This window comes from Schistocerca americana, chromosome X (genome assembly GCF_021461395.2).
Source record: "Schistocerca americana isolate TAMUIC-IGC-003095 chromosome X, iqSchAmer2.1, whole genome shotgun sequence".
Taxonomy (NCBI): domain Eukaryota; kingdom Metazoa; phylum Arthropoda; class Insecta; order Orthoptera; family Acrididae; genus Schistocerca; species Schistocerca americana.
Window position 1 is genome coordinate 208,316,512 of NC_060130.1, and position 25,454 is coordinate 208,341,965.

General features: G+C 44.2%; 1 protein-coding gene across 1 annotated transcript in view; it reads right to left on the reverse strand.

Moving 5' to 3' along the window:
* The window catches only part of LOC124554840 (mediator of RNA polymerase II transcription subunit 16), a 314,031-nt gene that overhangs the window by 76,510 nt on the left and 212,067 nt on the right, over window positions 1–25,454 (reverse strand). Inside the window, exons 10-11 of the mRNA XM_047128502.1 lie at window positions 4,450–4,657; window positions 3,116–3,255 (exon numbers count right to left, since the gene is read on the reverse strand). Coding sequence (XP_046984458.1) covers window positions 3,116–3,255; window positions 4,450–4,657 — 348 coding nt within the window. The remainder of the gene's footprint in view (window positions 1–3,115; window positions 3,256–4,449; window positions 4,658–25,454) is intronic.

The following is a 25,454-nucleotide window of genomic DNA, read 5'->3' on the forward strand; positions in this document are numbered from 1 at the left end:
TGAAGTGCTCAGATGAAAAAGGGTAGAAGACAGGGATGTAGTCTTTCCTCCCTACTGCTCATCCTGTACATCGAAAAAGCAATGTTGTAAATAAATGAAATGTTCAGGAGTGGAATTAAAATTCAAGGAGAAAGGATATCGATGATATGATTTGCTGATGACATTGCCATCCTGAGTAAAAGTGGAGAAGAATTACGTGATATGCTGAATGGAGGTGAACAATCTAAAGAGCGCAAAATATTGATTGAGAGTAAAAGACAGAAAGACAAATGTAATGTGAAGTAGCAGAAATGGGAACAGTGAGAAACTTAACATCACAATTGATAGTCATGAGGTACATGAAGTTAAGGAATTCTGCTACATGGGCACCAAAATAACCAATGACGGATGGAGCAAGGAGGACATCAAAAACAGACTAACCCTGGCAAAAAGGGCATTCCTGGCCAAGAGAAGTCTACTAGTATCAAACATAGGACTTAATTTGAGGAAGAAATTTCTGAGAATGTATGTATGGAGCACAGCATTATATGGTAGTAAAACATGGACTGCGGGAAAACCGGAACGGAAGAGAATCGAAGCATTTGAGATGTGGTGCTAAGGTTAATGTTGAAAATTAGGTGGACCAATAAGGTAAGGAATGAGGAGATTCTACACAGAATCGGAGAGGAAAGGAATATGTGGGAAACACTGAGAAGGAGAAGGGACAGGATGATAGGACATCTGTTAAGACATCACAGAATGACTTCCATGGTACTAGAGAGAGCTGTAGAAGGCAAAAACTGCAGGGGAAGACATAGTTTGGAATACATCCAGCAAATAATTGAGGATGAAGGTTGTAAGTGGTACTCTGAGGTGAAGAGGTTGGCACAGGAGAGAAATTCATTTTGTGGCAGGCCACATCAGACCAGTAATAAGATTAATGACAGAAAAAAAGAGGCACTAACATGTTCTCCAGTCATAGAATTGTATGAGACATGTGCAGTTCTTGTGCAAATTCAATAAGATTACGAAAAGGTGATCTCTTACACTTCTGAAGTACTCTCAAAGTCCACAATTAAGTTAGTCTACCACTGAGAAAGAGTGCCTTGCAATTGTTTTGGCCATCAAAAAGTTCCAGTATTTTTTTTTTTTTAAGGGGGGGGGGGGGGGGGAGATTAAAAAACGTCTGGCTGACAGCAAGGTCATTAAGCAGAGATGGAGCACAAACTCGGATTAGAAAAAGAATGTGGAAGGAAATCGGCCATGCCCTTCTGAAAGGAATTATCCCAGCATTTGAGTGGAGTAATCTATGGCAATAATCAATAACTTAAACTTGGATGGGAAGACAGGGATTGGAACCATCATCCTCCCGAATGCAATCCCGGTGTTCTAACCACTGTACCATCCTGCTCAACATATTTATTTGGCAAATGATTGACTGTCATGATGGACCATCATTCTCTATGCTGGTTGACTAGCCTGAGGGTCTATGGGATCGACTGGTGAGATGGGAACTTAGGCTTCAGGAGTACATCATCATAGTGGTACACAAAGGCGCATGCAAACACAAGGACACCAACTTCAAGGAATCTTTTATTGGAACATAACAGTGTGGATGAAATCACGGTCTAATACTATCCATTATATGGACTGGGGGAGCAGTTGTGAAGGTGATTGTTACAGTTATTTAACACACAATACTTTTGGATATTGTATGCTAAATAAAGATAACAAAATCTCAGTCTTCACTGCATTAAATGACACTGCTGTTAAAGACACGGAGGATCCAGCATTGCTGAAAACCACACAAGCCTGGAAAAATGAGGAACTGACAAAAGAAATATTCCAATTAATAAACAGAATATTGAATAAGAGGAACTATGTGTGGTGTCACCGCCAGACACCACACTTGCTAGGTGGTAGCCTTTAAATCGGCCGCGGTCCGTTAGTATACGTCGGACCCGCGTGTCGCCACTATCAGTGATTGCAGACCGAGCGTCGCCACACAGCAGGTCTAGAGAGACTTCCTAGCACTCGCCCCAGTTGTACAACCGACATTGCTAGCGGTGGTTCACTGACAAAATACGGTCTCATTTGCCGAGACGATAGTTAGCATAGCCTTCAGCTACATCATTTGCTACGACCTAGCAAGGCGCCATTACCAGTTACCATTAATATTATGAATAATGTACCGTCAAGAGCGACGTTCACCATTTATGGATTAAAGTTAAGTATTCCACAAGCTACGTCCGTTTTTTCTAAATTCTAATTTCCTTGACCTGTTCCAGACCTCACACCAGCCTGCGTGAGCTAAAATGCGTGCCTTTCGGCTTCCTCTAGTAACATGGTGTTGGCTCTCCTGCCAACCCACAACACTATGATTCAATGGAGCCTGTCATTCCAGCTCACCTACAGTCAGCTATTTTAAGTTATTTCCAAGATGCATTTAACATCTAGTCACTTAGGATACATGAGGACTTCAGGTAGAATCAAACAAAGGTATCACCGGTCAGGTCTCTAGTGATCCATTACACACTACATGAGCCATTACTTTCAGGTTTGGAATTGACCGTAGTTGCAATGTGAAAATATTGAAGGTAACTGTCCCTCATTCATACACTTACACACATTATTTTCAGACCTTACTCCACTTCCATAATATGACTACACATTTCAAGAAAGCCAGATGTATGTCAGGAAGGTTAGGAACTCACTTTATTCAACATTCACTGCCTCCTCTCTTCCTCTTCACACCCACAGGCCAAAGACTACACCCACAGAACAAGAGATTGTGGCCAAAAACTTTGTACCTGGTTGTAATACCTAAAGTTTTATGAAATGCATATCAATGTATGTTCTCTGAAAATTTGTTGATGTTATCAAAATTACGTCTTCAGCTTAAATGGGAGATATCAAGAATATTAGGTACTAAGCCCATCTCTTCCCATCTTTCTTCCTCATTCTCTCCTTCTCTCTGAATACATAATAAATTAAGTATCAAATCTCCACACAAGTACTTGCTCCTAGTGCAACTACATACATTCCTTACAACTGTAAAAAATTTAAAGAAAAAAAGAGGAAGCTGTTAACAGTTTTTTGACTAAAAATATATTTTCTGTTCATTAGTTCAACATACTTGCCAAGCTTTCTGCAGGACCTTTCTCATGATTTGAAAGATCAGATGGTCGTAATAATGATTTAAATGCTGTTGCAACAGAGTGCAACATAAGTAGAGATGTGAGATCAGCTGCTTTTGACTGCCCATTCATTGACAACCTGCACAAATTAAATTTAGCCTTCGATATTAATTTCATACTTAATAACATAACACTTGATAATTTATGAAAAATACTGCTATGGTAATGTCACAGTACATTCATACGACTGACAACTACAGGCTATTTAAAATTTCTGTGTACTCTGCAGTTTAATTGTGAACCCTCACTTTAGGCTAATTTTATAAAATAGAATCATGTTATAATCATCTCATACAAAATAGATTACATTACCCAGGTTAATAGGCATTTAAACAAGCCAATTACTTTGGTAAAAAGATGTAAAAAGGCTACTCCGCATCCTGCATTGCAGATGGTGAGGAAAGAAGAGGTCTACAACTTTCCATACAGTTCACATTTATTTTGCACTAGAAAACTGACTAATTACCTGGCAATTACTAACCATAAAGGATGATCCTTTGCTGGCACGCATTCAGCATGTGAACTGATCATGTGGATGTCCAACCATGACATATAGCAAAAATAAGAGATGAACTGAATCTACTGTGAGGCCTGCTCTTCCAATATTTCATAGTGGACATATGCCTCACCAAATTCTTTAGGCTCGGCAGGCTATTGTTCAATGGATATGGTTGTAGGAGGCCACATTAATTATGGGCAAGTTCTTGGGCTGTCAGTATCTCAGTCTGGGTTAAAACATATCCTTGAAATAATCTTGATCATTTTATGCTTTGTAGCTGATTTACATTAATCTTGATAGGAACCACCACAGCTTCATTTAGGTACATTTATTACATCATAACTGGTTGTTTCACAATCTGGGTTTGGTCGAAGGTGTGTTGATAGCATGCATCTTGCCTTTCCTTACCTTTACTTTACTCTCATGCCAATGATCATTATAAGGTCTGATAATACCCCTGTGATCAAACACACCAAACTACTTCATTCATTGTGGTGGCAGAAGTGCTCTCTCTCTCTCTCTCTCTCTCTCTCTCTCTCTCTCTCTCTCGCTCTCTCTCCCTCTCTCTCTTCCTCCCTCCCCCCCCCCCCTCCACTTACAAGCTATCTCATCTCTAGTTCAATCGCTCATGAGTGTGTACCCTTATTGATCCTATGAAAGTGAAGCACAGATTTACATCTTTGAAGATCAACCGTCTTCCATTTAAAATGTTCTATACCTTCAATCATACGAAAACAACACAACAAAATATAGAGAAGAAGAGTTTATAATAACCTGTACAAGGATGTCTTAATGTTCAACTGTTTAATATAATAGAATTGCTGTATGGATGCAGACTGGCGGTTAAAATTTTCTGAGAATCTTTCACACACAGCATCAATTATTTCTGGCCTTAATGATACCAGTACATCCCACCAGTCAAATCCTGTCATCATGCAGTACTCCAATAAAGTGCTGGCACATGAAACAGATACAGGACCACCTGAAAATTTATAAAATAAAGAAAAGTTAATTTATTCAAATGAAATAATATTTAAAAATGTCTAGACAGCCACACAAAGAAACAAAAATACATCTTATTATCAAGTGGTGGCTGAAAGATACACTCCTGGAAATTGAAATAAGAACACCGTGAATTCATTGTCCCAGGAAGGGGAAACTTTATTGACACATTCCTGGGGTCAGATACATTACATGATCACACTGACAGAACCACAGGCACATAGACACAGGCAACAGAGCATGCACAATGTCGGCACTAGTACAGTGTATATCCACCTTTCGCAGCAATGCAGGCTGCTATTCTCCCATAGAGACGATCGTAGAGATGCTGGATGTAGTCCTGTGGAACGGCTTGCCATGCCATTTCCACCTGGCGCCTCAGTTGGACCAGCGTTCGTGCTGGACGTGCAGACCGCGTGAGACGACGCTTCATCCAGTCCCAAACATGCTCAATGGGGAACAGATCCGGAGATCTTGCTGGCCAGGGTAGTTGACTTACACCTTCTAGAGCACGTTGGGTGGCACGGGATACATGCGGACGTGCATTGTCCTGTTGGAACAGCAAGTTCCCTTGCCGGTCTAGGAATGGTAGAACGATGGGTTCGATGACGGTTTGGATGTACCGTGCACTATTCAGTGTTCCCTCGACGATCACCAGTGGTGTACGGCCAGTGTAGGAGATCGCTCCCCACACCATGATGCCGGGTGTTGGCTCTGTGTGCCTCGGTCGTATGCAGTCCTGATTGTGGCGCTCACCTTCACGGCGCCAAACACGCATACGACCATCATTGGCACCAAGGCAGAAGCGACTCTCATCGCTGAAGACGACACGTCTCCATTCGTCCCTCCATTCACGCCTGTCGCGACACCACTGGAGGCAGGCTGCACGATGTTGGGGCGTGAGCGGAAGACGGCCTAACGGTGTGCGGGACCGTAGCCCAGCTTCATGGAGATGGTTGCGAATGGTCCTCGCCGATACCCCAGGAGCAACAGTATCCCTAATTTGCTGGGAAGTGGCGGTGCGGTCCCCTACGGCACTGCGTAGGATCCTACGGTCTTGGCGTGCATCCGTGCGTCGCTGCGGTCCGGTCCCAGGTCGACGGGCACGTGCACCTTCCGCCGACCACTGGCGACAACATCGATGTACTGTGGAGACCTCACGCCCCACGTGTTGAGCAATTCGGCGGTACGTCCACCCGGCCTCCCGCATGCCCACTATACGCCCTCGCTCAAAGTCCGTCAACTGCACATACGGTTCACGTCCACGCTGTCGCGGCATGCTACCAGTGTTAAAGACTGCGATGGAGCTCCGTATGCCACGGCAAACTGGCTGACACTGACGGCGGCGGTGCACAAATGCTGCGCAGCTAGCGCCATTCGACGGCCAACACCGCGGTTCCTGGTGTGTCCGCTGTGCCGTGCGTGTGATCATTGCTTGTACAGCCCTCTCGCAGTGTCCGGAGCAAGTATGGTGGGTCTGACACACCGGTGTCAATGTGTTCTTTTTTCCATTTCCTGGAGTGTATATGCAGAAAAGTACACATCTAAATACAGATATACAAATATATCCTGCAAACCATTGTGCAACACTTGTCAAAGAGCATACTCTATCATGAAAAGCCACTCCTAGTTGTGTTCATTTTGCATATGGATATGGAGCAAGGGAAAACTGGCTAACTGTCTTCAAAGGTACTCCAATCCTTCTTATTTTATTCTCGTGATTCCTACATAAGACACACAATGTGGGCAGCACACTTTGTGCACAATTTAGCTTAAATATCAGTTCTCTGAATTTATCCACCATGGTTACATGAAAAAAATATCGCCTTATGCAAAGATGCCTATTCAAATTCCATGAGCATCTCTTTTATACGAGGGTTGGAACTTTAATAATGACAACTATTTATTTACAGCTCGTACAAAATAGATACATGTTTCAAAGTTTTACTGACCTTCAAAGTAGTCGACAGCATTTTGTGTAACCCATTGCCAGTGATGTGGAAGTCGTAGGATACTCTTAGCAGTGCCAGTTGTGTTGAAAGTTCGAGAGGCGCGGTCTATTGCCCGATGAATTTGTAGCAGTTCTGAAGCGAATGACATGAAGTGTTTCCTTCAGATTAGAAATCGAGTTGAACTCATGAGGGCTTAAATCAGGGGAGTGCTGTAGGTGGTACAGCACTTAGCAGCCTCATCAGTCAAACAAATCAGTAACAGTTTGCACTTTACGTGCTTGAGCACTGTCCTGCAAAATGATGGTCAGGTCCTGCAGAGAGTTTCATCACTTCTGTCTCTAAGCCGGTCGTAGGTTGTGTTCCAAAAATGAACAGCATAAGACAGAAGTGATGACACTTCCTGCAGGACCTGACCATCATTTTGCAGGACAATGCTCAAGTACGTACAGTGCAAGCTGTTACTGATTTATTTGACTGATGGGGCTGCTAAGTGCTATACTACCTATAGCACTTCCCTGATTTAAGTCCTTGTGAGTTCAAGTTGATTTCTAAACTGAAGGAAACACTTCACGGCATTGGCTTCAGAACTGCTACAAATTCGTCGGGCAATAGACTGTGCCGCTCGAACTGTCGACACAACTGGCACTGCTAAGAGTATACTACGACTTCCACATCGCTGTCAATGTGTTATACACAATGCTGGTGACTACTTTGGAGGTCAGTAAAACTTTGAAACACTTATCTATTTTGTACAAGCTGTAAATAAATAGTTGCCACTATTAAAGTTCCAACCTTTGTATTTTTGTATAAGCTATATTTACAGTACTGCCCTGTAGCCAGAAATTAGCTCTCCATCTCTTACATTCTAATTCAACACCCTACCAACTGCAATTCTGTTTTGCCATACTGAATAAACATACTTGTTGGACATGTGATTACAGTCTTCTCAAAATGCTTGCCTTTGATGTCCATTTGATTCAGAGACGTTTTTGTAGTGTCAGTATGCAATGAATCACACTATGAAATCATAGTGCACAAATTTTGCTTCATTCATATAAAATATTACATGAAAGAGACAGTTTTTTTTTTTAAGTTCCTGTCTAACAGCATTGTTGACCCCCTCCCCACCACCCTCCTTAGGATATAAGAGGAACATCAACAAAAGCAAAACACAGATAATGGAATGCAGCTGAATTAAATCAGGTGATGCCGAGGGAATTAGATTTAGAAATGAAACACTTAAAGCAGTAGATGAGTTTTTCTATTTGGGCATAAAAATAATTGATTATGACCAAAGTAGAGAGGATATAAGATGTATGGTGGCAATGACAAGAAAAGCGTTTCGGAAGAAGAGAAACATTGAGTATAGATTTAAGTGTCAGGAAGCCTTTTTCTGGAAGTATTTGAGTGGAGTGCAGCCATGTATGCAAGTGCAACATGGACAATATTCAGTTTAGACAAGAAGACAACAGAAGCTTTTGATATGTGGTACTACAGAAGAATGCTGAAGATTAGATGGGTAGATTAACTAATGACAAGTTACTGAATACAGGGGAGATAAGAAATTTGTGGTACAGCTTGACCAAAAGAAGGGATCAGTCAATAGGACACATTCTGAGACATCAAGAGATCACCAGTTTAGTACTGGAGGGAACAGTTGCAGGTAAAAATTATAAACGGAGACCAAAAGATGAATATAGTGAACAGATTCAGAAAGATGTAGGTTGCAGGAATTATTCAGAGATGAAGAGGCTGACGCAGGATAGAGTGCATGGAGAGCTGCATCAGACCAGTCTTCAGACTGAAGACCACAACAACAACAACAGAGCTGTAAGAATTACAATTAAGAATGGTTGGGGAGAGATGTGACAGGGGCAGAGGAGGGGGAGGTAGGGGGGAGGGAGGGGGAGGGAGGGTGGAGAGAGAGAGAGAGAGAGAGAGAGAGAGAGAGAGAGAGAGAGAGAGAGAGAGAGAGAGAGTCACACTCACATTATTCTCGGAAGTGAGAGCTGGCTGAAACCTGAAGCAGAAAGATTCAAAATATTTAGCACAGCATGAAATGTGTATAAAAAAAAAAAACAGATTAAATGCCATAGTAGGGAGTAGTTTTGGTAACTCTGTGTTACATTTCGGTGCAAGTTGGTTTAAACTGTTGTTAGGTGTGATATCTGGTAAACGTTTGTTTGCATTCACATTACCTTTTAAAATTATCTTGCATCCTACATTTCTGAACGTGCCGTAGTAGTGAAGTTAATACATTAGTAGAGGTTGCATTCTTTTTATAGTGAAACAAATGTAACACATTTCATAATATTCCTTTAGCATTTCATATTTAAGCTTTTTTCCCAGTTTTTATAGATAATATCTGACCATGAGTGGACTCTGTGGGAGCTGTTGTAAGAAAGTGGGTAGTAAGATGCATTGTGGGAGTAGTAGTAACTGGGGGAATGTAGTGTCAGTGGAGACTATTAGGAGATGGGGAATAATCTAGGCATGGTTTGCACCTCAACAGCTTTGGGAAAGAAATGTTGGTTGAGTTAATTAGTGGGAGTATAGTGGGTGGGTGTGGGGATACACAGTGTCAAATATCTGTCGTCACAGGTAAGAGAAATAGGCCATTTTAGGATAAACCACGACAACTGGCACCTCTCTCTTAAAATTATCTCAACAAGATTAGAAACTTCTGCACCATCTATGCAGGAAATAAAATGTACCAAACTGGAGTGTGCAAGCACCATGAAAATTTGCTCAGAATTATCTATTATTCATCAAAATGCACAGTCCATTAAAAATAAAGTACACCAACTTAATGCTGAATTACAGCCTTTGAGCAGCACAGTAGTATAAATTACAGAGCACTGGTTGGGATATGATGAATTGCAGCATAGAATGCTATCATTCTACGAATGTGCAAGTTATTACTTTCTTAAAAGGTAGGGGACCATGTATCTATATCAGGGGTGGAATGTAACAATATTATGAAAAGTATAGTTGCTACTCACCATGCAGTGGAGATGCTGAGTGGCAGATAGGCACAACAAAAAGACTGTCAGAAAGTGAGCTTTTGGTCAACAAGGCATTCGTCAAACATTGACACACATGCACACACGGATGCAAATGCAACTCACACACACATGACCACAGTCTCTGGCAGCTGAAGCCAGACTGTGAGCAGCAGTGCACGATGGGAGAGGCAACCGGGTGACGGGGGTAAGGAGGTGGCTGGGGTGGGGAAGCAAGAGGATAGCAGGATACAGGTGGAGGACGGTAAAGTGCTGCTTATGGGCACATAGAGGGACGCAGTGGAGAGAGGACAGGACAGCTAGGTGCAGTCAGGAGGTTAGATGGAGGGGGAGGGGGGACAGGTAGTAGAAAAGGAGAGAAGAAAATAGACTATGAGTGCGTTGGTGGAATAGAGGGCAGTGTAGTGCTGGAATGGGAACAGGGAAGGGCTAGAGGTCTAAGGACAATGACAAGAGGGTTACGGGAATGTGGGATGTATGACGTGCGACAAAAAAGTAGACTGATCTTCTTTGCAAGATGTGGCAACCCTGCATGCTTGCGTATGCACAATATGTTTGACCTTGGTCTATAAGCTGCTTCTAGTCCAAGCAGCACATCGATGCAGCTGCTCAGTCATGTGTTGTGCTGTAATAAGTTAACACGTGTTTGTGTCTCTCATCACAGAAATGGAACCGCATAATATTGCGCAACGGTATGCCATTTCTTTTTGTGTTAAATTGGGTGAAAACGCAACAACAACTTACGGTAAGCTTCAGAAGGCTTTTAGAGAGGAGGTTATGTCAAGAGCTCAAGTTTTTTATTGGCATAAAATGTTTAGTGAAGGCAGAACGAATGTTGAAGATGAAGACCGCAGTGGACGACCATCAACCTTCTTTGATTCCTAGGGAATTTTTCATAAAGAGTGAGTGCCTCCTGGACAAACAGTTAACCAATATTACTACAAAGAAATTTTAGAAAGACTTTGTAAAAGAGTTCTTCATGTTCGTGGCAACATTGCTGATAATTGGATTCTGCATCACGATAATGTGCCATCCCATACTGCTCTGTCAGTACAGCAATTTTTAACCTCAAAACAAATTTTAGTACTACCAAAGCCACCTTATTCACCAGATATTGCTCCGTGCGACTTTTTTATATTTCCAAGAGTCAAAACGGCAGTCAAGGGGCACCATTTTCAAACAACACAAGATGTCCAAAAAGCTGTGAGGAGGGTCTTGGAGGACATTACAGAAGATGAGTTCCAAAAATGTTACCATCAATGGCAGAAGTGCTGGAAAAAGTGTGCAAGTAGGAGGGAACTACTTTGAAGGAGACAACACTAAACTTGACCAAAACGATAAGCAACATTTTTTTTCACATCAGTCTCATTACTTTATTATCGCACCTCGTATTCCAAGGACTGTTCCTACCTGCGCAGTTCATAAAAGCTGGTGTTGGTGGGAAGGATCCAGATGGAACAGTGGTTGAAATGAAGAATGTTGTGTTGGATGACGGGCTCAGCAGTTTGTTGATGGCCATTCATATGGACAGACAGCTCGCTGGTTGTCATGCTCACGTAGAAAGCAGCACAGTGGTTGCAGCTTAGCTTATAGATCACATGACTGGTTCACACGTAGCCCTGCCTTTGATGGACTAGGTGGTGGTGGGAGTATGTAAGGGACAGGTCTTGCATCTAGGTCTCTTACAGGGATATGAGCTGTGAGGCAAGGAGTTGGGAGCAGGGGTTGTGTGTAGAGATGGACGAGGATACTTTGTAGGTTCGGTGGGCAGCAGAATACCACTGTGGGAGGGGTGGGAAGGATAGTGGGTACATTTCTCATTTCAAGGCACAACGTGTGGTAACAGAAACCCTGGCAAGAATGTAATTCAGTTGCTTCAGCCCTGGGTGGTACTGAGTCACAAGGGGAGTGCTCCTCTGTGCCCAGACAGTGGGACTTTGGGAAGTAGTGGGTGACTGGAAAGATAAGGCACAGGAGATCTTCTTTTGTACAAGGTTGGGAAGGTAATTATGGTCTGTGAAGGCCTCAGTGAGACACCCAATATATTTCAAGAGGGAAGCTGTCACAGTGGAGGCATAGACGGTGGTTGGTAAATTTGATATGGTCAGAGGTACTGATGTAGCCATCTTTGAGGTGGAAATCAACATCGATGAAGTTGGCTTGTTGGGTTGAGTAGGACCAGGTGCAGCAAATGGGGGAGAAAGTGTTGTTGTGGAGGAATGTGGATAGGTTTCCTTACTCTTGTTCCAGATTATGAAGATGTCATCAGTGAATCTGAACCAGATGAGAGGTTTGGGATTTGGATGTTTAGGAGGGATTCCTCTAGTTGGCCCATGAATAGGTTGGTACGGGATGGTGCCTTGTAGGTATCCACAGCCGTATCCTCGATATGTTTGTAGGTAGTGCCTTCAAAGGAGAAGTAATTATGAGTGCGCATATAGTTGGACATGGTGACTAGGAAGGAGGCTGCTGGTTTGGAATCTGTTGAGTGTTGACAAAGGTAGCATTCAATTGCGGCAAGGCTGTGGGCATTAGGGATGTTAGTGTACAGGGAGGTGGCATCAATAGTGATGAGCAGGCCACCATGTGGTAAAGAAACAGGAACTGTGGAGAGTCAGTGGATGAAATGGTTGGTATCTTTTATATAAGAAAGTAGGTTGTGGGTAACAGGCTGAAGGTATTGGTCTACAAGAGCAGAGATTCTCTCAATGGGGGCACAGTACCTGGCCAAAATGGGGTGTCCTGTGTGGTTGGGTTTATGGACTTTAGGAATCATGTAGAAGGTAGGAGTGTAGGGAGTGATAGGGGTGAGGAGAGTGATGGACTCCAGATAAAGGCTCTGGGATGAGCCTATGGATTTGAGGAAGGACTGGAGATCCTTCCGGATTTCTGGAATGGGGTCACTGAGGCAGTGTTTGTAGGTGGGTGAATCTGACAGCTGGAGGAGTCCTTCTACCAGGTAATCCTTGTGGTTCAAAACAACAGTGGTGGAGCATTTGTCAGCAGGTAGGCCAGGATCAGTTTTTAGGTGGTGAATTGAGGTTCTTTCTGTGGACATAAGGTTAGTTTGCATGCTGAGGGATTTGGGGAATGATGGTGAAGCAAGGTTCAAGGTCAAGAAATTCTGGAAAGTTAACACAGGTGATTTGGGGGCAGTGAGGGTGGATCACGATTGGATGGAAGAGTGAACTGAGTCAGGCAGGGTTCAACATTGGTCTTTGGATGAGTCTGGTTGATAGGGTTGGTGGCAAAAAAGTGTTTCCACTGTAGGGAATGGGGGAAGGAGAGAAAGTCTTTATCACATCCTGCACAACTGAATATGGGAGTGGGGCAAAAGGTGGGGCCTATGGAAAGGACAGATACTTCTGCAGGGCTAAGGCTTTTGGAGGACAGCGTCACGGCAATGTTTCAGGTCTATTTAGGTTCTGGATTCTGTGTGATGGTGGGAGGGAGTTCAGGGAACAGGAGTGGCACACATTTTAAAACTAGATAAGATCTGACCACAATTAATGTAGATAAACATTTTGTATTGTCAGCCACTTAAGTAACAAAGCTAGATGCTTATAATAAGCTAATCATTCTGTGCGTTTACTGCTAACCTAGTAGTAATGTGGGCACTTTCTTCAAGAAATTAACTGAAGTCCTGGAATGGGTCTCAGGCCTCTCTGGGGGGACACCACCTTGACAAAGTACTGTCCGTGTGGATGGAGAGGCTTGCATATCCACGTGAAGCTGAGGGCTATGCCGAAGGTAGAGGAGCTACTGCCTGAAAGGCTTCAGCTGATGGATCAGACCAAGAGTGTCCCACAAAGTCCCAACTTCCCTATCCACTCCTAGTCCTTACCCAATTCTCTTTCCCAACCCAAGGCGTGATGCGACCTGTGCTGAGAGGTGTGTGGCACATGAGAAGATGTGTTGTAAACGGAGCCTCAGGGATACTGGGTGACTTCCCTGAGTAAGCAGCCTTACACTGCGCGGGGTATTCGTGGTGTGGACCGTGTAGATCCTCAAATCTCATGGGACCAATATGGGCACTACTAAAGAAAATAAATTAAAACAAACTGAGGGACAAACTGAGACCTCAGACACCCAAACATCGGGGTCAGGGCTGATGGAAGGCATTCCCACAACTGAATTGGGGTCTAGACCTGAGCCAAAATTGGGAACTGTAACTGCGAAGTTGGACCAGATCAAGATTAAAGCCTTGTCTGGGGCCCAGAGGAGGAAGCTACTTAGGGAACAGAGAAAAAAAGAAGGAAAAGAATGGCTTCCTGAAGACAATTGGAGGGAATTAAAGGGACTTGAATCTAAGACCCCCAAGAAAAAACTGTCTCAGGTTGAAGGGGATACACAGACCCCCACAATGTCGAAGATAGGCAGCAAGAGAATAAGGAAGGAATCTAAGACTCCTTCCCCCCTGGATAAGCGAGCCCAGAAAAAACCAAGGCAAGAAATATGGAAACAGACCTGTAGTACTGCAGTCTCAGTTTTTAAGATGGCAGTTATTCAGAAAGGCTATCTACTGGTGGCCATCACCACGCAACAGGAGGCACTTGTACAGATGGCCATCTTTGAAAAAATTGAGGGGGACGCTGGTATAGGATCCAACTTCACGAGGGTCTATCTAGATAATGGTGCCCTTATTTTTCTCTGTGACGGGGTGCACATGGCAGAATGGCTTAAGGACAAGGTGTCCATGATATCCCCATGGGAAGATGAGAAGCTGCTGGTCAAGACAGCAGCGGAGCTTCTTAAGACCACAAAGGTATCAATATGGGTAACAAAGATCCTTAAGGATGTCTCTCCTAAGACTCTGTTTGAGAAAATTGGGGCCCAGAACCCAAAAGTTTCAACAGAAGACTGGAGAGTGATCAACCAGAAGGTTTTACCAGAAGGACAAACCCCGGTGGTGGCGGTAGGAGAGAAGTCCCTGAAACGGATGTGAGAGCAAGACCCGAAATGTTTTCTACGGTTCTCGCAAGTCACTGTCAGAGTTATCAAAGACCTCAAAGGCAACGATGGCAGCAGGACGGAGACTGGAGGTGCTGCAGATTAATCTGCAGCACAGTAAAGGGGCCTCTGCTGCCCTGAGCCACTGCCTGGGGAGGCAGGAAGTGGACATGGCCCTGATAGAAGAACTCTATTTATATAAAGGGGGCATATCAGGCCTCAGTGGCACTGGAGGTAAGCTGATTTATGCTAGAAATCTAAGAAACTCCAGAACATGCAGCTATGTAAGAAATGGAATTTCTTTCATGCCAATGATGGATTTCTGCTCCAGGGACCTAGTGACAATTAGAATGCAGCAATGTGAGGAAGGTATCATGAGGGAAATTGTATTGGCCTCAGCATACCTTCCTTATGAAGACAGCTCTCCTCCTCCATTGGAGGTGAGGAGACTGGTAGAGGCTTGCCATCGGCAAGGTTACCAATTGTTGGTGGGATGTGCCGCCAATGCCCACAACCTAGAGTGGGGCAGCAAAGACACCAACAGTAGAGGTGAGTACCTTCTTGAATTTGCTTTAGCTAACAACTTTTGACAATATTGACTGGAATACTCTCTTTCGAATTCTAAAGGCAGCAGGGGTCAAATACAGGGAGCAAAAGGCTATTTACAATTTGTACAGAAACCAGATGGCAGTTATAAGAGTCGAGGGGCATGGAAGGGAAGCAGTGGTTGGGAAGGAAGTGAGACAGGGTTGTAGCCCTTCCACCATGTTATTCAATCTGCATATTGAGCAAGCAGTAAAGGAAACAAAAGAAAAATTCAAAGTAGGTATTAAAATCCATGGAGAAGAAATAGACATTTTGAGGTTCGCCGATGACATTGTAATTCTGTCAGAGACAGCAAAGGACTTGGAAGAGCAGTTGAATGGAATGGACAGTGTCTTGAAACAAGGATATAAGATGAACATCAACAAAAGCAAAATGAGGATAATGGAATGTAGTCGAATTAATTCGGGTGATGCTGAGGGAATTAGATTAGGAAATGAGACACTTAAAGTAGTAAAGGAGTTTTGCTGTTTGGGGAGCAAAATAACTGATGATGGTCGAAGTAGAGAGGATATAAAATGTAGACTGGCAATGGCAAGGAAAGCATTTCTGAAGAAGAGAAATTTGTTAACATCGAGTATAGATTTAAGTATCAGGAAGTCTTTTCTGAAAGTATTTGTATGGAGTGTAGCCATGTATGGAAGTGAAACGTGGACGATAAATAGTTTGGACAAGAAGAGAATAAAAGCTTTTGAAATGTGGTGCTACAGAAGAATGCTGAAGATTAGATAGGTAGATCACATAACTAATGAGGAGGTATTGAATAGAATTGAGGAGAAGAGGCGTTTGTGGCACAACTTGAAAAGAAGAAGGAATCGGTTGGTAGGACATGTTCTGAGGCATCAAGGGATCACCAATTTAGTATTGGAGGGCAGCGTGGAGGGTAAAAATCATAGAGGGAGACCAAGAGATGAATACACTAAGCAGATTCAGAAGGATGTAGGTTGCAGTAGGTACTGGGAGATGAAGAAGCTTGCACAGGATAGAGTAGCATGGAGAGCCACATCAAACCAGTCACAGGACTGAAGACCACAACAACAACAACAACAACAACAACTTGGAGGTCCTGAATGGGGGCAATGACGCTACATTCAGGAATAGCAGAAGGGAAGAAGTAATTGACATAACCTTTGGTTCCATGATGATGGGCAGCTATGTCAAACAATGGCATGTGGTGTTAGAGCCATCCTCATCGGACCACATGTACATTAAATTCAAGGTTGAAATGGGAATCAGACAGACCATGACCTATAGGAATCGCAGGAAAACAGACTGGGAGACATATAGGAGGGACCTTGACTTAGGCTTATCGGAAATTAAAACCTCGATAAGGAATCCAGTAGATTTTGAGGAAGTGCCATAGTGACCTCATATCAGGGCAACTGCAAAATTACCAAGAAATGCACAAATAGGAGTGTGCCTTGGTGGAATAACAACTTGGAAATGCAAAGAAAACAGGTACTTGACTGTTTAACCTTGCGAGACGTAAAGGACAATGTGCAAAATATCGTGAGGCCCTTGTCAACTACAACCTTGCAATCAGACAAGCAAACAAGGCATTCTGTGAGGTAGTGGAGAGCACAGCTGCTCAAGCCAGACTTCACATAATCCTCACTAGAGTACCAACCAATCCAGCAGGTATGTTGAGGAAGGAGGATGGGGAATATAGAAAGACAGCACATGAGGCACTGGAACTTCTCCTCAAAACTCACTTTCCTCAGTAAGCTCTGCCAGACAACACAGGCCAGAATATGATTCCGGAGAGACAATGGTTCTCAGACACTCGAAGAGAGGACTGGGAATCAGCCAAAGAGTGTGTGGACTCCAATAAAATCCAATGGGTGGTGGGAAGATGCCAACTGTTCAAGTCACCTGGCCCAGATGGAATCTTTCCAGCTCTCCTGCAACAGGCAGGAGAGAATCTCAACAAAGTCCTATGCAGGTTGTTGAGGGGTTGCCTAGCAGTAGGAATCATTCCCAATGCTTGGAGAGCAATGAAGGTTGTCTTCATTCCAAAGCCAGGGAGAATTGATAATACCAAGGCTAACGATATGAGACCAATCAGTCTGTCCTCCTTCATTCTCAAAACATTGGAAAAACTGGTTAATGTATACGTTGGGGAGAGGAGGCTAATTAGGGCCTCTCTACATTCAAACCAACATGCATATCAACCAGGTAAATCATGCTAGACACCTCTCCATCAACTCGTTGGGAGGGTGGAGAAAGCACTTCACTTCCAAAAATAGCTCTCTGCATCTTCCTGGATATCGAGGGGGCCCCCAGTAACACGACCAATGACTCCATGGTAAGGACAGTAGAGGTACATGACCTAGGGACCATTCATTATATATAGGTGGACCAGGGCCATGCCTAGTGGAAGGAAGGTAAAGGCTACCATGATGAATGACAAGATGGTAATTAACACCACTAGAGGTTTTCCACAAGGAGGAGTTCTGTCCCCATTATTGTAGAATCTAGTGGCGAACGAACTCATTGAGGAACTAAATTCCAGACAATGCTTCTGCCAAGGATATGCAGATGACCTTGTCATAGTAATAATTGGCAAATTTCCTGGCACAGTTAGAAATATGGCACAAGGAAGCTTGGACATTGTGCCAGACTGGTGCATTAAACAGGATCTGAGGGTTAATCCTAAGAAGACTGTTCTGGTGCCATTTACGAAGAGGCATATCCAACACTCAAGTTGGAATCTAAAGCTCTTCACTGAAACTCTAACTGTGAAGGGGATAGTGAAATATCTAGGGATAACCTTAAATGAGAAACTAACATGGACCCTTCACATTAAGAGCATCTGCTCCAAGACGAAAAGTACTCTAGTGAGTACCAGGAACTGTGGTAAAAACTGGGGTGTAAGCCCCAGAGGTATGCACTGGATATACACCATGGCGGTTAGTCTTAGGATTTCCTATGGGGCCACAGTGTGGTGGAAGAAGGTAGAAAAGCGGGTTGCAGCTAAGGAGCTTGCTAAGGTGCAGAGACTGACCTGCTTAGCCATAACAGGTGGAATTAGCAGCACACCAACCACTGGGATGGAAGCATGCCTCCACTACACCTTTGCGTCAAGATGGAGGCAGCACCTGCAGCATACAGACTTAAAACTGGCAAAAACTGGATCTCATCATGATATCCAGAATCACACACTAACATAGTGCGTGAGGTAAATATAGGAATGGCTGGGGAAATGCCTGCAGACTATATAACAACATCCAACAGCTTAAAGAAGTCTTACAATATAATAATTGGAAGAAGGGAGCAGTGGGAAAAAACAGTTTGACACTGTACGGGGGACACTGTTTGGTTCACCGATGGGTGAAAATCCGACCAAGGCGTTGGGGCAGAAGTGTACGGGGTCCAGCCAAGACTGGAGGGCATCATCTCTCTATGAAAACTGGCCTCTGTATTCCAAGCTGAAATTACTGCAATCAGGGTACGTGTGAAGGAGAGTATGCATAGGTGCTACAAGGACTATAGCATCTACATCTATTCAGGCAGCCAGGAAGCCCTGAAATCACTGGCAGCTCATGCAACGAGATCAAAGATTGTTGCAGAATGCCACAGGGCTCTGGTGGAGCTAGGGGGAAGCAATAAGGTAAACTCAGTGTGGGTCCCTGGTCACTCGGAGATCTGTGGCAATGAACAAGGTGACAGATTGGCCAGGATGGGGGCAACGACATAGGTGTCTCTTCGGGTAGTGCATTGGGTCCAGTTCTATTCGTAACATATATCAATGACTTTCCAGACATCAAAACACATTGAGAGAAAGTCCTCTTTGCCAATGTTAGCAACATCATAGTCACTGATAAAACACAAGAACTCCAATTAGAGAAAGCAAATGAAACCCTCAAAGATGTTTACAGCTGGGCAGTATGTAATAATGGAAAAAAGGACAGTATGTGTTTCAGCATGAAGAGGAAGCAACTCTTTCACTTTAACCATCAATGATGTGTAGCAAATACAAAGTTTTTAGGGATGAACACTGACTTTGTCAGCTAACATGGAGTGAACATACAAAGATACTGGCAAAAAGAATGCAAGGGTGTTAGCATCAGTTTGTAACAGCCAGTGTCTTATGGTGATGTACCATGCATACATTCACTAAATTCTTAGTTAGAGGAATCTTGTCTGGAAGACTGAAGGCACAAAACACCGACACAGTTCTTAAAGTGCAGGAAAGGGCCAAAGGAATATTAAATGGAAGCAGTAGTTGGGCTCACTGTAAAGAGCTATTTAAAAAATTGGGCATCCTTACCGTGCCAATCTGTAAGGCGCATCAGGGGAAGTATAACTCATTACTGCACTAACTCACTATGTGATCAAAAATATCCAGTCACCTGGCTGAAAATGACTTACATGTTCATGGCACCCTCCCTCGGTAATGATGGAATTCAATATGGTGTTGGCCCATCCTTAGCCTTGATGACAGCTTCCACTCTCGCAGGCATACATTCATTCAGGTGCTGGAAGGTTTCTTGGGGAATGGCAGCCCATTCTTCACAGAGTGCTGCACTGAGGAGGGGTATCGATATCAGTTGGTGAGGCCTGGAATGAAGTCGGCATTCCAAGACATCCCAAAGGTGTTCTATAGGTGCTTAAAACATCAATGTAGGCCTGTGCTGTGATCGTGCCAAGCAAAACAACAAGGGCTGCAAGCCCCTCCATGAAAAACATGACCACACCATAACACCACTGCCTCCAAAATTTACTGTTGCAACTACACACACTGGCATATGACATTCACCGGGCATTCGCCATAGCCACACCCTGCCACCGGATCACCACATTGTGTACTGTGATTTGTCACTCCACACAATGTTTTTCCACTGTTCAATCCTCCAATGCTTATGCTCCTAGCACCAAGTGAGGTGTCATTTGGCATTTACTGGCGTGACGTGTGGTTTAGGAGCAGCCGCTCGACCATTAAATCCAAGTTTCCGCACCTCCCGCCTAATTGCCATACTACTTGCAGTGGATCCTGATGCAGTCTGGAATTCCAGTGCGATGGTCTGGATACATGTCCGCCTATCACACATTACGACCCTCTTCAACTGTCAGCAGTCTCTGTCAGGCAACAGACGAGTTCGGCCTGTACGCTTTTGTGCTGTAAGTGTCCGTTCATGTTTCCACTTCACTATCACATCGGAAACAGTGGATTTGGGAATGTTTAGGAGTGTGGAAATCACACGTACTGACGTATGACACAAGTGACACCCAATCACCTGACCACGTTCGAAGACCGTGAGTTCCGTGGAGCAACCCATTCTGCTCTCTCGTGATGTCTAATGACTACTGGGGTCGCTGATATGGAGTACCTGGCAGAAGGTGGCAGCACAGTGCACCTAATATGAAAAACGTATGTTATTGGGGGTGTCCAGATACTTTTGATCACATAGTGCAGTTCTATACATAACCATGGAACAAGAGGCAGTCTGGAGTTACATTTACCCAGGAAAAACAAACAGAAAACGCAAATAGAATAGATGCTAGACACTCCATGCCTGGGGGCAAACTGCATTGGGAACACCTGGAGGGGGGGGAGGGGATAGAGGCCCGGCACCAGCACCTCAGTGGTCAGTTTGTCAGCGCACCTGATGATGGCAACATGGTCGATTGCCGAAATATTGTGCTCGTCAGACACTAACACTCAGCTGTTGACCCATGAACTCTTTCATCATGAAATACGCCCAGAGAAATTGAAGAATCACATCACATACCTTTACAGGGAGGAGATGTATCACAGCATGAAAAGACTTGACAAGCTGCACCACAGGAGAGACCGCCGTTTACTGAGCGCATTCGCATTCCTTACGAGATGCCATGAAGAGCGTGTGATGTCGAACTTCACCAAGGTGACCCATCACATTGATTCAGTGGCAGCCAGAAGACTCAAGAAACGCATCAGCCTAGCCATGGTCCGTGAAAGAATATGTTTTACTCGCTGGTGCCTAGACTCGACAGAGAACTTCTCAAACTACATCTACAGCTGGCCAACCAGGTCAATTCCTAGATGTGGGAATGGATTGATGGTGTCACATGGGCCACAGCAGACTCTGCACAAAGAAAGGCCACTGGACACCAGACATCAAAATTCGAGTGTTTATCAGAATGACAACCTTCTGAGGCTCTCTGCAGGACTATCATCAATCTCTCGACCAGGCAACTGGGTGAGGACGCACTCTCAGCTCTTAAGAGAGGATTCAAATTTGCACCAACTTCTAAATACACACCTATCATTGATATTATTAGTGTAGTGGAACAGGCAGTTGCATGAGTTCCACCTGAAGCAGATGAAGAAGTACATCCCGAAAACTGTCATGCTCTCATGTGAGCTAAACCCGTGAAACTGAACATCTCTAGCAGGGAGAGGGCAGCCATACAGGAGCTATGAGAAGATCCAGATATCATGGTCTCACCAACCGAAAATGGCAACACAACTGTGATCGTATCTCATCAGGATTACATTGAGAAAATGCGAGACTTGCTAGAAGACAGCGCATATCGGAAGTTCAACACTGATCCTACCAAGAGAGTGGAGAGGAAGACCTTGGCTCTTTTCAAATAATCCAGCTTACCAGACAATGTGAAGAAGCTATGACAGAGAGCATGTGTTCTAGCGAGACTTTATGGACTCCCAAAGCTGCACAAAGAGGGAGTGCCTTTATGCCCAATTGTCAACAACATTGGTGCTCTGACATACTCACTTGCAAAATACTTAAAGGATATGCTTAGCCCTTATGTCAGAAATTGTCCACATATTTGCAACTCAGTGGATTTTGTTGGGCTTCACAACAACTTCAAACTTCGTGATTCAGACATCCTTGTGAGTTTCAATGTTGTCTCTCTCTTCACAAGCGTGTCTTTGCAGGAATCCTTGGAACTTACTGCTCAGAAATTTGACACAGAGATGACAAACCTTTTTGGGCATGTCCCAATGTCGACATACTTTCTCTTCGACGGTGGATACTATGAGCAGACAGAAGGGGTAGCCATGGGCCGTCCACTTTCACCAGTCGACGCCAACTTGTTCAAGGAACATTTCGAGGGGGAATACCTGGATTCAGCACAGTGGAAACCTACCTGCTTCTTCCGCTATGTTGGCAACACCTTTGTCGTATGGTCACATGGCAGAGACAAGCTGAATGGTTTCCTCATACATCTCAATTCCATACATCAAAGCATCAAGTTTACCATGGAAAACAAAGCAGATGGAGTACTCCCCTTTCCAGATGTCCTGGTTAAAAGAAGAGCAGACGGCACATTGGTCCACATGGTGTACCACAAGAAGACATACACTGACCTTTACTTACATGCAAACAACTGCCACCTTCCAGCCCAGAGGAACAGCATCCTTAAAACATTGGTTCACAGGGCGTGTACCCTGTCTGACAATGAGAGCCTCAACCAAGAACTTGATCATCTGAGGTCAGTTTTCCAGAAAAATGGCTATACAGAGACACAAATTTGAAGAGCTCTACGTCCCACATAAACTGTACAACTGGAGGAAACAGTAGAGGAACATCAGCAGGATGGGGGCATAGCATTTATTCCTGTCTGTGGCACTTTATCGGGAAAGATAGGTCGAATTCTTCGAAAACATCAAGTGAAAACAGTCTTCCACCCACCAATTAAGACACAGGCACTGCCTGGTAATGTCAAGGATGATCTAGGACTATGGAAATGCAGAGTCTACCAGATCCACTGTGAATGTGGCATGACATACACAGGTGAAACGGTGCATACTATCGCAAATTGTTGCCAAGAACATCAACAACACGCCAGACTTCAGCAGCTTAACAAGTCAGCGGTTGCTGAATACTGCCTCTCGGAATTACACAGAATGAATTATGACCAGACCGAGGTTCTGACATGGACATCCAAATATACTGGGACTGTGTCATTAAAGGACCTATCAAGATTCGAGTACGGGAGCCGCTGATCAATCAAGAAAGCGGTTACATCGTTAAGGAGAAAGAAGACATCCCATCACGGACTGACTTCAAGAACAGGCAGAGATACTACGAAGACACCACCGGCACGTGGCCCTGAGTGTGGACCACGAATGTAACGGATGCTGGACGTTCCGCACCTGGGCGCGGACCGTGCTGGGAACACCTGGAGGAGGGAAGAAGATAAAACCTCGGCACCAGCACCTTGGTGGTCAGTTCGTCAGCACACCTGATGATGTTAATGTGGTCGCATGCTGAAATGTGTCTGTTGGACACTAACACCCGGCTGTTCACCAGTGAACTCTTTCGTCATGAAGTATGCTGGGAGAAATTGAAGAATCGTGTTACTAAAACATATTTGCTTAAAACAGCAGCTAAAACGCTCTTCCCAACTGATAAATATTATACAATTAAAGATTATTTAGAGGACTCAGAGTGGTGGATAGTAATGGTAAGGGATAACTATAGCACCTTGTGACATTTAAATACAGGGCTATTACAAATGATTGAAGCGATTTCATAAATTCACTGTACCTCCATTCATTGACATATGGTCACGACACACTACAGATACGTAGAAAAACTCATTAAGATTTGTTTGGCTGAAGCCGCACTTCAGGTTTCTGCCGCCGGAGCGCTCGAGAGCGCAGTGAGACAAAATGGCGACAGGAGCCGAGAAAGCACATGTCGTGCTTGAAATGCACTCACATCAGTCAGTCATAACAGTGCAACGACACTTCAGGACGAAGTTCAACAAAGATCCACCAACTGCTAACTCCATTCGGCGATGGTATGCGCAGTTTAAAGCTTCTGGATGCCTCTGTAAGGGGAAATCAACGGGTCGGCCTGCAGTGAGCGAAGAAACGGTTGAACGCGTGCGGGCAAGTTTCATGCATAGTGATGTGAAAGATTCAGTGTTCAAACCTCCTCTACCAAGAAACGTGCCAGAACTGCGAGCTCGCATCAACAATGCTTTCGAACTCATTGATGGGGACATGCTGCGCCGAGTGTGGGAGGAACTTGATTATCGGCTTGATGTCTGCCGAATCACTAAAGGGGCACATATCGAACATTTGTGAATGCCTAAAAAAACTTTTTGAGTTTTTGTATGTGTGTGCAAAGCATTGTGAAAATATCTCAAATAATAAAGTTATTGTAGAGCTGTGAAATCGCTTCAATCATTTGTAATAACCCTGTACATGATTCTCACTAACTGCTTTCACAAAGATCACATGTCAAGGTGTACAATGCGAGACAGTAATGTCTGTTGCCTTAGTTCTTCAGGTGGACAGTAGCACATAGTTGAATATGAAGTCCAGAATTGAGTAAAGGGGCACAACAGCGTCTTCTCCGTACAGAGTCATCAGGGGTGTCTTAGTGTAAGCAGCAGTGAAGAGCAGAATTATGTTTTACATTGCAAGTGACCGACAGCAGTCCAGGATCATTAGTGGGTCTTCTCAGTATGAGGGCAGTGAAGAAGGAAACTTGTTTTACGCTACTGGCCATTAAAATTACTACACCAAGAAGAAATGCAGATGATAAACGGGTATTCATTGGACAAATATATTATACTAGAACTGACATGTGATTACATTTTCACGCAATTTGGGTGCATAGATCCTGAGAAATCAGTACCCAGAACAACCACCTCTGACCATAATAACGGCCTTGATATGCCTGGGCATTGAGTCAAACAGAGCTTGGATGGCGTGTACAGGTACAGCTGCCCATGCAGCTTCATCACGATACCACAGTTCATCAAGAGTAGTGACTGGAGTATTGTGACGAACCAGTTGCTCGGCCACCATTGACCAGACGTTTTCAATTGGTGAGAGATCTGGAGAATGTGCTGGCCACGACAGCAGTTGAACATTTTCTGTATGCAGAAAGGCCCGTACAGGACATGCAACATGTGGTCGTGCATTATCCTGCTGAAATGTAGGGTTTCGCAGGAATCGAATGAAGGGTAGACCCAAGGGTCGTAACACATCTGAAATGTAACTTCCACTCTTCAAAGTGCCGTCAATGCGAACAAGAGGTGACCGAGACGTGTAACCAATGGCACCCCATTGGTATGTGTGGCCGAGTGATATGCCAGTATGGCGATGACGGATACACGCTTCCAATGTGCGTTCACCACGATGTCGCCAAACACGGATGCGACCATCATGATGCTGTAAACAGAACCCGGATTCATCCGAAAAAATTACGTTTTGCCATTCGTGCACCCCGGTTCGTCGTTGAGTACAATATTGGAGGCGCTCCTGTCTGTGATGCAGCATCAA